The sequence below is a fragment of the Mastomys coucha genome, unplaced genomic scaffold (genome assembly GCF_008632895.1).
Source record: "Mastomys coucha isolate ucsf_1 unplaced genomic scaffold, UCSF_Mcou_1 pScaffold22, whole genome shotgun sequence".
NCBI lineage: Eukaryota > Metazoa > Chordata > Mammalia > Rodentia > Muridae > Mastomys > Mastomys coucha.
This window is the reverse complement of record NW_022196905.1, coordinates 129,896,596-129,907,760: the sequence shown is the minus strand read 5'-3', so window position 1 is coordinate 129,907,760 and position 11,165 is coordinate 129,896,596. Positions and strand designations below refer to the sequence as shown.

Sequence of the window (11,165 nt, the reverse complement as noted above, 5' to 3'; positions counted from 1 at the left end):
CATGAGGTAGGAGTGAGGGGGAGCAAGAGAGTGAGACAGAGTGTGGGCAAAAGAGTGCAGAGCCGAATGGGAAGGTTATAAGAGAATGAGAGGCTGGGGGAGGAAAGCCTAAGAGCTCAGGGTTAGCTAGGGGGTGGGGGAGAGAAGCTAAGGTGAGCAAGCCTGGAGGCTGGTAGGGACCTGGGAGAAGGAAGTTGCTCTGTTCACAGAGAACCTGACCATAAGCTGGGGGAGGGGAGGGTTGTTTGGCTCTGACAAGTAGTAGGTCTGGCTGACTCTTGATCTTTTTTACTTTTAGGAGGTTTTCATGTGTCCCATGCTGGCCTCAAACTGGCCATGTAGCCCAGGATAACCTTGAATTCCTTTCTGACCCTCCCTCCACTTCTGGAGTGCACCACCATACTCAGTTTATCCGATGTAGGGGATCATGGATGCTATGCAACACAACACTCTATTGAGCTACATCCCAGGCTCCTGTTTTGTTGGGTTGTTTTTGAGACAACAAGTATGTTGTCCAGGCATTCCTGGAACTCACTCTGTAGTCCAGGCTGGCTTCAAATTCACAATGCTTCTGCATGAGCTTCTGGATACTGGAATTACAGGTATAGACCATCATGCCCAGCCTGGTAGCCTTTAATCTCCAGGTCACCCCCTTTCTTCCTCTTCCTAGGGGAATGTTAGGCTAGACCCAGGAAGGCCCATATCGAGCACTTAGCAAAGACCCCAAAGGCTGCTCCAATTTAGAACACTCATCCATAGCCCACCATAATAACTCTGGAGTCTGAGACGGTGTTGAGCAGTAGCTTGCAACTTTTATTTGAGAAAAACAGTAGGTACATGTATCAAAAGAGCGTACAGATTGACAGAGAGGGACGGCCAGTGATGGCTATTGGGGATGGGCAGCAGGCTGATGGCTTTCTACTTGGCTCCAGACTGTTCCGGTTTCCCAGCTTCAGGGCCCCCAATTTGGGCGCGGGCCTCGAAGGTGACTGGAATGGTGATCTCCGCTGATTGCGTGACTGCTTTGGGCAGCGGAGCCTCCACAGTAAGTGTGCCCTCAGGGGACAGGGAAGAGGACACCAGGGTGGGGTCCACACCTGGAGGGAGCCTGGACACACAGAAAAACAAGACAAGGGTTACACATCCCTTCTGACTCCGGGGCCCTCAGCCCTCCGCCCTGGGTCCGCCCCCTCCTCCCGCCCTCCATGCAAGGAACCAGAACTCACGTGTATTTCCGGGTGAAGCACCGAGAGATGTAGCCATGTTCGTCCTGCCTTTCTTCGTGCTTACCTGTGGGTGGGGACAGAAGGAGATCAGAGGCAGCCCTCTGCTGTCCTAGCTAAGGAGTGGCTGGAGCCCCAAGGAGGCAAACAAATTAGTGTAGTGAGATGCCTGACTGTCTGGAATCTTAAAACTTTCCAGAAAGTTCGCTTCTGAGATTTGGGATGCGAAGGGTTCCGGCCCTGGACTTGGCTCTGACCCAGGCTTGGATACTAAGTGTAGGTCTATTCAAAGCTGTGTGCAAGCCCCCTCCGCGGCTAGGTCTAGGGACCCTAACTGGGGTCCTGCCCCTGGCTTATTTGGGGATGAGGTCATCCAGAAGGTGCGTTGGGTCTTCCTTCATTTTGTTTCTGTGCTGCGGGTGGAACGCAAGGCCTCCAGGCGAGGCTCTGCCCTGAACCACATCCCCAGCTGTTGGTCCTTATCATTGAAGATGACAGAGCTTTTAAGAGAGACCTACACCCCGCGTTCCGGGTCAAGAGAAGCGGGCTAGGGAGAATGACGCGGGACTCCGGGTCCCTGAGCTCATTTCTAATCTTTCAGGGTCCTATCCCTCGTGGTTTCAGCCCCCACCCCACCCCACCCTCCACCGCCACCACGGCGCTCGCCTGGGCCAGCTTCGTCCCCTCTGGGGACAAGGGAAACTCACCAGTGATCTCCACCACGCCTTCCTTGGTCTTGACTGTGAGCTCCTCGGGAGCGAAGTGGTTGACGTCCAGGGACACGCGCCAGCGATCGGCCGTCTGTCGGATCTCCGACACGCCGCTGCTGAGCTGCCGGTTGAGCGCTCGGCTGAAGGCGGGCGCGGCCAGGGTCACCGCCGCGGGGCCCTCGGCGGTCGCGGCGGGCAGCGGGCGCAGGTAGCCGGGCCAGCCAGTGGCGCTGAACCACTGTGACCACTCATCGGGCAACCGGGGCACCCCGAAAGCTTGATCGAAGAGGCGGCTGTGGATAGGGTACCAGTCCCGGAATGGTTCCCAGCTGGGGCTCCGCAGCAGCGAGAAGGGCACGTGGCGCTCGGTCATCTTCTTGGCTGTGCTGAGGATCCGAGAAGTGCGGACCGGAGCCCCAGCTGCGCTTTTATGCGTGCCCAGCCGGGTATTTTTAGCAGGCGGTGCTTCAGGTCTCTATTAATGGCAATGACTGTCTAGGGGGCCGTCCTTCGCCGCCCCTCCCCTTTGCATTCCTCCCCCGAAGCTTGCAAAGGGGGCGGGCAGGCGGGGCCAGGAAGGTTCTGCCCCCATCTGGAAACTTCTCTAGTTGAAGAAAACAAATGACGGTGTAATACCGGTAGCTGGAGCGGTTCCCACTGTCCGGCTCAGAACACTGCAGGCTGAAGGGCGGCGCCCTGGGGCCAGCCCCATCTTTTTATTGAGAATAAACCAGGAGGGGTTAGGTCTGTTGTGTCGCAATTGGGAAGCAACTGAAGCTGGTCTGAACCAGAAGGAAACCTGTGGGGACACACAAGTAGTGGCACACCTGTGGAGGTTTCCAGACGACCAGCAAGACTAGCTGTTTTCTACCGTGTGTCTCCCGGGGAGCAAAGGCTTGGTGGCAGGCGCCTTAGTCTACTGACTATCTTTCTGACCCTGACACTTCTTTTCTTCCTTCCTTCTCTCTCCCTCTCCCCCTCCCTCTCCGACAGGGTTTTTCTTTATTATTTCTTCTTCTTCTTCTTCTTCTTCTTCTTCTTCTTCTTCTTCTTCTTCTTCTTCCTCTTCTTCTTCTTCTTCTTCTTCTTCTCCTTCTTCTTCTTTTGATGCTTTAAAAAAAAAACTATTTTATGTGTATCAATGTTTTGCCTGCATGTATGTCTGTGTGAGAGTGTCAGATCTTGGAGTGCCAGGTGAGTGCTAGAACTTGAACCTGGGTACTTGTACTGGCTGGTTTTGTGTCAACTTGACACAGGCTGGAGTTATCACAGAGAAGGGAGCTTCAGGTGAGGAAGTGGCTCCATGAGATCCAGCTGTGGGGCATTTTCTCAATTAGTGATCAAGGGGGTAGGGCCCCTTGTGGGTGGTACCACCTCAGGGCTGGAAGTCTTGGGTTCTATAAGAAAGCAAGCTGAGCAAGCCAGGGGAAGCAAACCAGTAAGAAACATCTCTCCATGGCCTCTGCATCAGCTCCTGCTTCCTGGCCTGCTTAGTTCCAGTCCTGACTTCCTTTGGTACGAACAGCAGTGTAGAAGTGTAAACTGGCTGGGCAGTGGTGGCGCACGCCTATAATCCCAGCACTTGGGAGGCAGAGGCAGGTGGATTTCTGAGTTTGAGGCCAGCCTGGTCTACAGAGTGAGTTCCAGGACAGCCAGGGCTACACAGAGAAACCCTGTCTCAGAAAAACAAAAACAAACACACACACACAAAAGAAGTGTAAACTGAATAAACCCTCTCCTCCTCAACTTGCTTCTTGGTCCTGATGCTCTGTGCAGGAATAGAAACCCTGACTAAGACAGTACTACAGGAAGGGCAATCAGTGCCTCTAACCGCTGAGCCATCTCTGGGGGAGGGGGGGCACATCGAACCTGGAGCCTGCGGGCTGGATGAATAGCGAGCTCCCGAGTATCCTCTTCATTCTGCAACTGTCCCACCCCTCCAGCCCAGCGCTCAGACTCGAGGCACAGACCACAGGCAGCGTTTTGTTTTGTTTTCTGTGTGATCGAGGCTGTCCTAGAACTCTTTAGACTCATCTGGCCTGGATCTCGTGGGTCAGCCTGCCTCTCCCTCCGGGAGAGTTGGGTTTAAAGGAAAGAGGCATCACTTGGGATCCACCCTCACTCTTTATGTGGGTTGCTGTGTGTTAGGTACAAAAGAAACTGGGGTCAAAGGGCTATCTGTGGTGTCTATTAGCATACCAAAGAGCACACTGGCCTGGGGCTCCTGGCAATAGGAATAGGAAGAGCTCTTCACAGCCCTTCTCACCCTGTCCCTTACCCCACACTTCCCCCTGCTCTTGGGGCTCTGCTCTCCCAGCTTCTCATTCTTGTATGTGCTCTCTTGGTCCTCTCTCCCTCATCCCTCTCTCTCTTGGTCTCTCTCCCTCATCCCTCTCTCTCTTGGTCCTTTCTCCCTCATCCCTCTCTCTTGGTCTCTCTCTTCCTCATCCCTCTCTCTTGGTCCTCTCTCCCTCATCCCTCTCTCTCTTGGTCTCTCTCCCTCATCCCTCTCTCTTGGTCTCTCTCCCTCAATCCCTCTCTCTTGGTCCTCTCTCCCTCATCCCTCTCTCTTCTTTGCCCCATCTCTCTTTGCTGGCATCTCTCACTCCCAATCTTTTCTCCTCTCCTGTCCATGCCCAATCTGCTGGCCATATTCAGTTCAGTTTCTCTGCTCTGAACTCTTCCAGATGCCTCTGGCTGTACTTTCTCATCATGTCCTCAGTTTATACACTGTGGACCCAAACTCAGTCCCCATGCTTGCACAGCCAGTTCTTTATCCACTTTGGGATCTTCTGAGGCCCTCATTTGTTTGTTTGTTTTGTTTTTTGAGAATATGGGTTCATGTAGCCCTGAGTAGTCTAGAATTCTCTATGTAGCCAAGAATGACCCTAATTCCTGATCCTCGTGTTTGCACCTCTGAAGCACTGGGATAATAGTCACCTGCCACCACATATACCAGGAATGTGGCATTAAACAGCCTGGTGGACTCACTGGGAGAGTCAGCTCCCAGACCACCAGACTGCTTGAGTTTCACTGGTTCTGTGGCCGGTGGGGGAGTCTGTAAAAGTTACATTCTCCATTCTTTACTCTCTCCCTCTGCAAGATGGCGATGACAGGGATGCTAATAATGCTGATGTCACCGGGCAGGCATGAGAGTCGGTGACATCATATAAGTGAAGATGTAGCCCAGGGCCTGGTGAGTCATAGTTAATTATTGGTTGTTTCTTATCCACCTTGGTTCAACCGTCACTAGGGTTCAGTCATCCCTATCCCTCAGGGGGTGGACCTGACAAACCAGGCTGCTTTCAAAGTTGTAGCAACCCTGCTGCCTGTGTTTCTCAGGACTGGGAAATGGGCCACGCCCCCAGCCCCTCACTGAGGGATTCTAGGCCAGTGCTCTACCACTGAGCCACACCCCCAGCCCCTCACTGGGGGATTCTAGGCAGGGGCTCTACCACTGAGCCACGCCCCTAGCCCCTCACTGGGGGATTCTAGGCAGGGGCTCTACCACTGAGCCACTCCCCCAGCCCCTCACTGGGGAATTCTAGGCAGGGGCTCTACCACTGAGCCACGCCCCCAGCCCCTCACTGGGGGATTCTAGCCGACATTATACTGCTGAGCTCTATCATCATTGGTCATTTTACTTTTTAAAGGAATTGTTTAATTTATTATATTTATTATTATTATTATTATTATTATTATTATTATTTATGAGTGTGGGGAGGTGTGTGTGCCATGGTAGTATGTAGAGGCCAGATGATAATTTTGTGGCACTGGTTCTCTCTCTTTCCACTCTATCAGTTCTGGGAAATAGAATGTAGGTTGTCTGGCAATGTAGTATATTCTCCTTTTTAAAGACTATTTTTTTTAATGTGTATGAATGTTTTTGCCTGTGCGTAAGTATGTATGTATGTATGTATGTATGTATGTATGTATGTGTATGTGTAAGCATACCATGTGCTGAGGAGGCCAGAAGGCGGCTCCAGGTACCCCAGAACTGGGTTTTAGACGGTTGTGAGCCACGAGGTGGGTGGAAACCAAGCCTTGGTCCTCTGTAAGAGCAGCCAGTGCTCTTAGCTGCCAGCCATCTCTCCAACCCCGAAACAAGTGATTTTTTTTCCCACTAAGTTATCTCACCAGCTTCCATTGTAGTTTTGGAGACAGGGGTCTCACTAAGTCGTCCAGGCTAGCTTTAAATCCACTCTGCAGCACACACTGGCCTTGAACTCGTTGGCTGTCTCTCTTGACTCAGCCTTCACGAAGTGTGGATTAGAGGTCTGCTCCAATAACTGAGTTTAGTTTCCTTTTCTGTTGCTTTAGTTTTATTACATTTGTATGTGTGTGTGTGTGTTCTGTAGCTACATGCACTCGCACAAGCATTGTGGGGGTCGGAGACCCACTGGTGGAAGTCAGTTTTTTCTGTGAAAACGAACTCTGGTGAAGCCTGGGGGTTCAACAGATCACCATTCTTGACAGCTAGTGCCCTCACAGGCTGAGCCAGCCCTCCAGTTTCCTTTTGAGAGAGAACTGAGTTTCTTATATATCTCTTGGGGTACATCTGGGTCACTAGTGTGAGGTCACTTTAGAAAGCCTTTGAGTTACCAGAGGTCCCTTAGAAACCAGAAAAGCAAGCACCCAGGGCCTCTGCTCTCTCCCTTGCTGGGTCACATTATACCCGGGAACTCCTGCCTAACCCATTTCCCCGAGATGCTTGTTTTAGGAAGCCCTTTGTTCCAAGCCCCACCCATGCCCAGCTCCATCAATCTGTGGTGAGGTCAGAAGCCTGGGAGGGTGCTCGCTAGCCCCTGCCTGCCTACCTTAGCTCAGACTGGAGTACAAGGTGCCCCACCCTAGCGAGTGCTGTCAAATATGACCATAGACGCTTTTAAATGTGACCCTGTTGGGCCCAGCCTTGCTTGGGAGGTGGGGGCCACCAGCTCTTTAGACACAAGCTTCCTTCATCTTGCTTTACACCGGGGCAAGGAGAAGTTATTAGGATGGATGTCATAGCTGAGAGGGGTTGCGCAATGCTGGGCCGGCATTCCAGGAACTCTACTTGCTCACTCAGAATCTGAAACCCACCCGCCCTGTCTTTTTTTGTAAATTTTAAGACTGAGTCTCGTTTAGCCTAGGCTGGCCCATACTGAATATCAGAAACTATTCTTAATTTTTCTACCGTTCCTGCCCATACACTGGGATTATGGGCATGAGACACAACAGCCAGCTCTTTTGTTTTTCAGGAAAGAAATGGTTCCCACCAGTTGTCCCCTGACCTGCACACACACATGTGCACACACAAACACATACAAGAAAGTGTCAAAGTGAAAGCAAAACTTGAACTATTATTGGGTATATGTGTGACTTATATATGACAGCCCAGTGTGAAGACCATGAGTTGGTCCACATTTTTTGTTTTGTTTTGTGAGTGGGGGGAGGGGTTGTGGATTTTGGAATGTTGTTTATGGCTTGTTTTGGAGACAGTATCTCCCTATGTAGCCATGTATGGCCAGGAATTTGTTATGTAGAGCTGGCTGGACTTGAACTCACAGAGTCTGGCTGGCCTCTGCCTCCTGAGAGCTAGGATCAAAGGAATGTGCCCCCATGCTGGGCTTTTCCACCTTGATTCTGAGCCTGGTTTCACCTGTTTTGTCTGCCTATGTTTTCCATCTTTCTGTAGGAGTCTGGGAATGCTGACTACACCATACATCTGGTTTTTGTTTTTTTTTTTTTAATTTATTTGCACTGGTGTTTTGCCTGCATGAATGTCTGTGTGAGGGTGTTGGATCCCCTGGATTAGAGTTACAGGCAGTTGTGAGCTGTCACGAGAGTGCTGGGAATTGAACCTGTGGTGAGGTCAGAAGCCTGGGAGGGTGCTCGCTAGCCCCTGCCTGCCTACCTTAGCTCTGGAAGAGTACCCAGGGCTCTTAACTGCTGAGCCATCTCTCTAGCCCCTAATTTAAAAAAAAAATTGAATGTATTTATATGTGTGTATGCATACCTCTGTGAGTTTATATGCACCATGCATGTCCGTACAGGTGCCCTTGGATGCCACAGGGTGTTGGAACTGGGAGTTGAACCCAGGTCCTTTGGAAGAGCAGTGCTCTGAACAGCTGACGATCTCCTCACTCCTCTGTTTTCTTTTTTGAGACAGCTTCTCCTTACATAGCCCAGGCTAGCCTGGACTTCACTGTGTACCGTAGGTGTCTAACGTGGTGACCTCTCTGCCTCAGCCTCCTCACTGCTGGGCTGATTAATGGTCATCAGAATGCCTGACTTCCAGCTCTTCTTCAACAGACCAGCTTTATGACCGACCTGTCCCATCGCAAGGGCGGGGCCCTGCTAGCTCTCTGAAGTCTGAGATGAGAAGCAGGTTGGGGAAAAACTGGGTTTTGGGGTTAGACAGGCAGGGCTGGGCTTTAAACTTGGTACTGGTCTGATAGCCTCTTAAACCTACATTTCAGGATCTGAATACCAGGCCAATTCATCTGCCTATTAAAAAATTCTTTTAAGTCCATTTATTTGTGTCTGTGGTGAGGGGCACACATGCCATGGTCCATGTTTGGATGCCAGAGGACAACTTGCCAGAGTCAGTCTCTCCTCTGATCATGTGGGTCCCTGGGATTGAACTCAGGTCATCTGGCAGCAAGAGCCTCTACCCGATAGGTCTCATCTGCTTATCTTACATAGCTGTGCTGGGTCCCAAATGTCATGAAGTGTGTCTGGTGTGCTCCCATCTCTCTCGGTGGGTGGCCTTCAGGTTTTTATTTTCATTTTATTCTGTTTGTTTATTTGAGGCAGGGTCTCACTATGTGGCCCTAGCTGACCTGGAACTCACTGTGTAGACTAGGTTGGTCTTGAACTTGTGATGTGTTCCTCCCTCTACCTTCCAAGTGTGTGCCACCATACCCAGTGTTCTTTCATTTTGAATCTTGAGGCTTGTGTGTGTGTGTGTGTGTGTGTGTGTGTGTGTGTGTGTCTTATGCCATATCAAAATCGCTTCTAAGGACATTGTTTCTTAGATGTGAGCTGGGGCTGGAGGCACAGGGACCGCTGTTCTCCCATCCCTGGAGGCTGAGGCAGCCGGGTCAAAAGCAGAGGTCTGCCTGGGCTACAGAATGAGATCATATCCCAAAGTAAAAAGCAAGAAAAGGGGGCTGAGGAGATCATTCAATGGTTATCTCTGCAGCTATGAGCACTTGTTGCTCTTCCAGAGGAGCTGAGTTCGAATCCCAGCCCCTGATTCTAGCTCTAAGAGATTCAAGTCCTCTTCTGGATTTACATGCATGTGTGCACAGACATGCAGGCAGGCAAAAAAAAAAAACAAAAAAAAAACCTAGACACATAAAATAAAAATAAGAAAAAAAAAAGTCAAAAGACGGCATGGGGTATGGCTCAGTGGTAGAACACCTCTGTATTATTATGGAGTCCTGGGTTCAATACCCAGCACTGGAAAAAAAAAAAAAGAGGATTGGATACACAGAGAGATGAAAGGGAGGGTAGAAGAGAGAAGAGGAAGGTGTAGGAGGAGCATGGGCCAAGCCTTCAATTAGGAGCTAGAAGCAGGCAGGCAGATCTCTCTGAGTCTGAGATTAACCTGCTCTACATAATGAGGAGCTGGGGTGGACAGGAAGGGCAGAGGTGGGGAGAGGGAAGAAAAGGAACAACTTATCTAGAGATTTCCCTGAACTCCATGGCTAACAGGCCACAGCCCCTTTCATTGCCGTCTGCAGTCTGGGGTTTCCTCCATGGAAGGGCCCCTCTTGTCTGAAACCTCAATGTCTGGAGGGCTCTAAGAAGTGAGTCCTTCCTCCCTTTGCAAAAGTGCCTGAGTTTTTGGTCGTGCCAGTCACACCCCTGACAGGCCTCTGCCAGCTGCACCCCAGCCAGCCCCTCCCTTTCTGGCTCAGCCTCAGAGAACACTCTGGAGTCTTCTGGGAGCTGCCAGGCAGAGAGGCCCGACAGCTGATGGATTGCACCAGTTACTGGCTTTACTGGGTACCAGAAATAAGCACAGTCATTGGGATAGCATGCTTGACTTGGAGCTGTCTGGGGTCTCTCCCAGAACATCTCAGCATGTCTCCCTGGGAGTCTGATATCCCCGCTGGCCTGAAGGTCATCTACCCCCGTCATTACTGAAGGTGGCAGGGCTGGGGAGCCATTCTCCATCCCCAACTGTTCTTGGCTGTAGAGCAGAGAGAATCTGTCTAGCTAGGGAGTCTGGGGACCTGAATGCTTTTGACCTTGGCCAGAGGCCAGCAAATGTGACTCATTTTCTTCATCTGCACAATGAGACCATTGGACTGGATGTTCTGGAAGTCTCCAGGGCTGTGAATCAAGTTTCTCCTGTGCTGTTGCCTCCCCCGCCCCTTGTGCTGTCTGCTGTTTCACTGCTCTGTAAAGGCTAAAGGGCTGGAATAAACATACAGGCAGGGCTTGACCAAACTTAGACTTTCCCTAGGCCTTTCTTCACACCCCCTTGTCAAATTCAGTTTTACTAAAACCATGCTAAGTGAGTTTTGTGTGGGCTGTTAAAATGGCTTAGTAGGTAAAGGCACTTGCCACTAAGCCTGGGTTTGAGTCCTGGGGCTCACATAGTGAAAGGAGAGAGTAGAGAAGTTGTTTTCTGACTTTCACGCGTGTGTCATAGTATGTACGGTATACCCACTCACTCGCCCATGTGCACACAAATACATATACGTCATAAAAGGAATCTAGAATCCTTCTAGGTTGGTTTATCTCAGGTCCTCTTTATCATCTCGCTTTCTCCTCCTTTTCCTTCATTCCAGCCCAGCTTGAACTTCCTATGTAGCTAAGGATAAGCTTGAATTTTTGGACCTCCTGCCTCTACCTCCTGAGTTCCAGATTGATTCAGACACATCCTATCATGTCCCTCATGTTCCTCCTCCTCCTCCTCCTCCTCCTCCTCCTCTTCCTCTTCTTCTTCCTCCTCCTCCTCTTTTGTTTTCAAGATGGAGTTTCTCTATATAGCTCTGGCTGTCCTGGAACTCACTCTGTAGTAGACCAGGTTGGCTTGAACTCGCAGAGATCAGCCTGCTTCTGCCTCCTGAGTGCTGGGATTAAAGGTATGTGTCACCACACCTGGTACACTTCTTCTTTCTTTAATGTATTTTATGTGTACGAGTGTTTTGCCTGCTTTGAAATAGGGTCTCTTGTAGTCCAGGCTAGCCTAGCCTGTAATGAAACTCTGTAGCAGATTAAAGGTATACATCTC

The 11,165-nt window shown here is 50.7% G+C and overlaps 1 protein-coding gene across 1 annotated transcript; it reads right to left on the bottom strand.

The window, feature by feature from the left end:
* Window positions 1–790: 790 nt before the first annotated feature.
* On the bottom strand, window positions 791–2,378 carry Hspb1 (heat shock protein family B (small) member 1). The gene is made up of 3 exons (XM_031342339.1): window positions 1,931–2,378; window positions 1,227–1,290; window positions 791–1,108 (listed from the first exon to the last, which is right to left on the bottom strand). The coding sequence occupies exons 1-3, from the start codon at window positions 2,304–2,306 to the stop codon at window positions 919–921; spliced, it is 630 nt and encodes a 209-aa protein (XP_031198199.1). The 5' UTR covers window positions 2,307–2,378; the 3' UTR covers window positions 791–918.
* Window positions 2,379–11,165: the final 8,787 nt, after the last annotated feature.

Bases quoted from the DNA above. Each gene is read 5' to 3' on its own strand.
- Hspb1 (XM_031342339.1), bottom strand. From the start codon at position 2,306: ATGACCGAGCGCCACGTGCCCTTCTCGCTGCTGCGGAGCCCCAGCTGG. The intron at 1,291-1,930 runs GTGAGTTTCCCT...CCCCACCCACAG, and splicing joins AGGCGTGGTGGAGATCACTG to GTAAGCACGAAGAAAGGCAG. The intron at 1,109-1,226 runs GTGAGTTCTGGT...CTGTGTGTCCAG, and splicing joins TGCTTCACCCGGAAATACAC to GCTCCCTCCAGGTGTGGACC.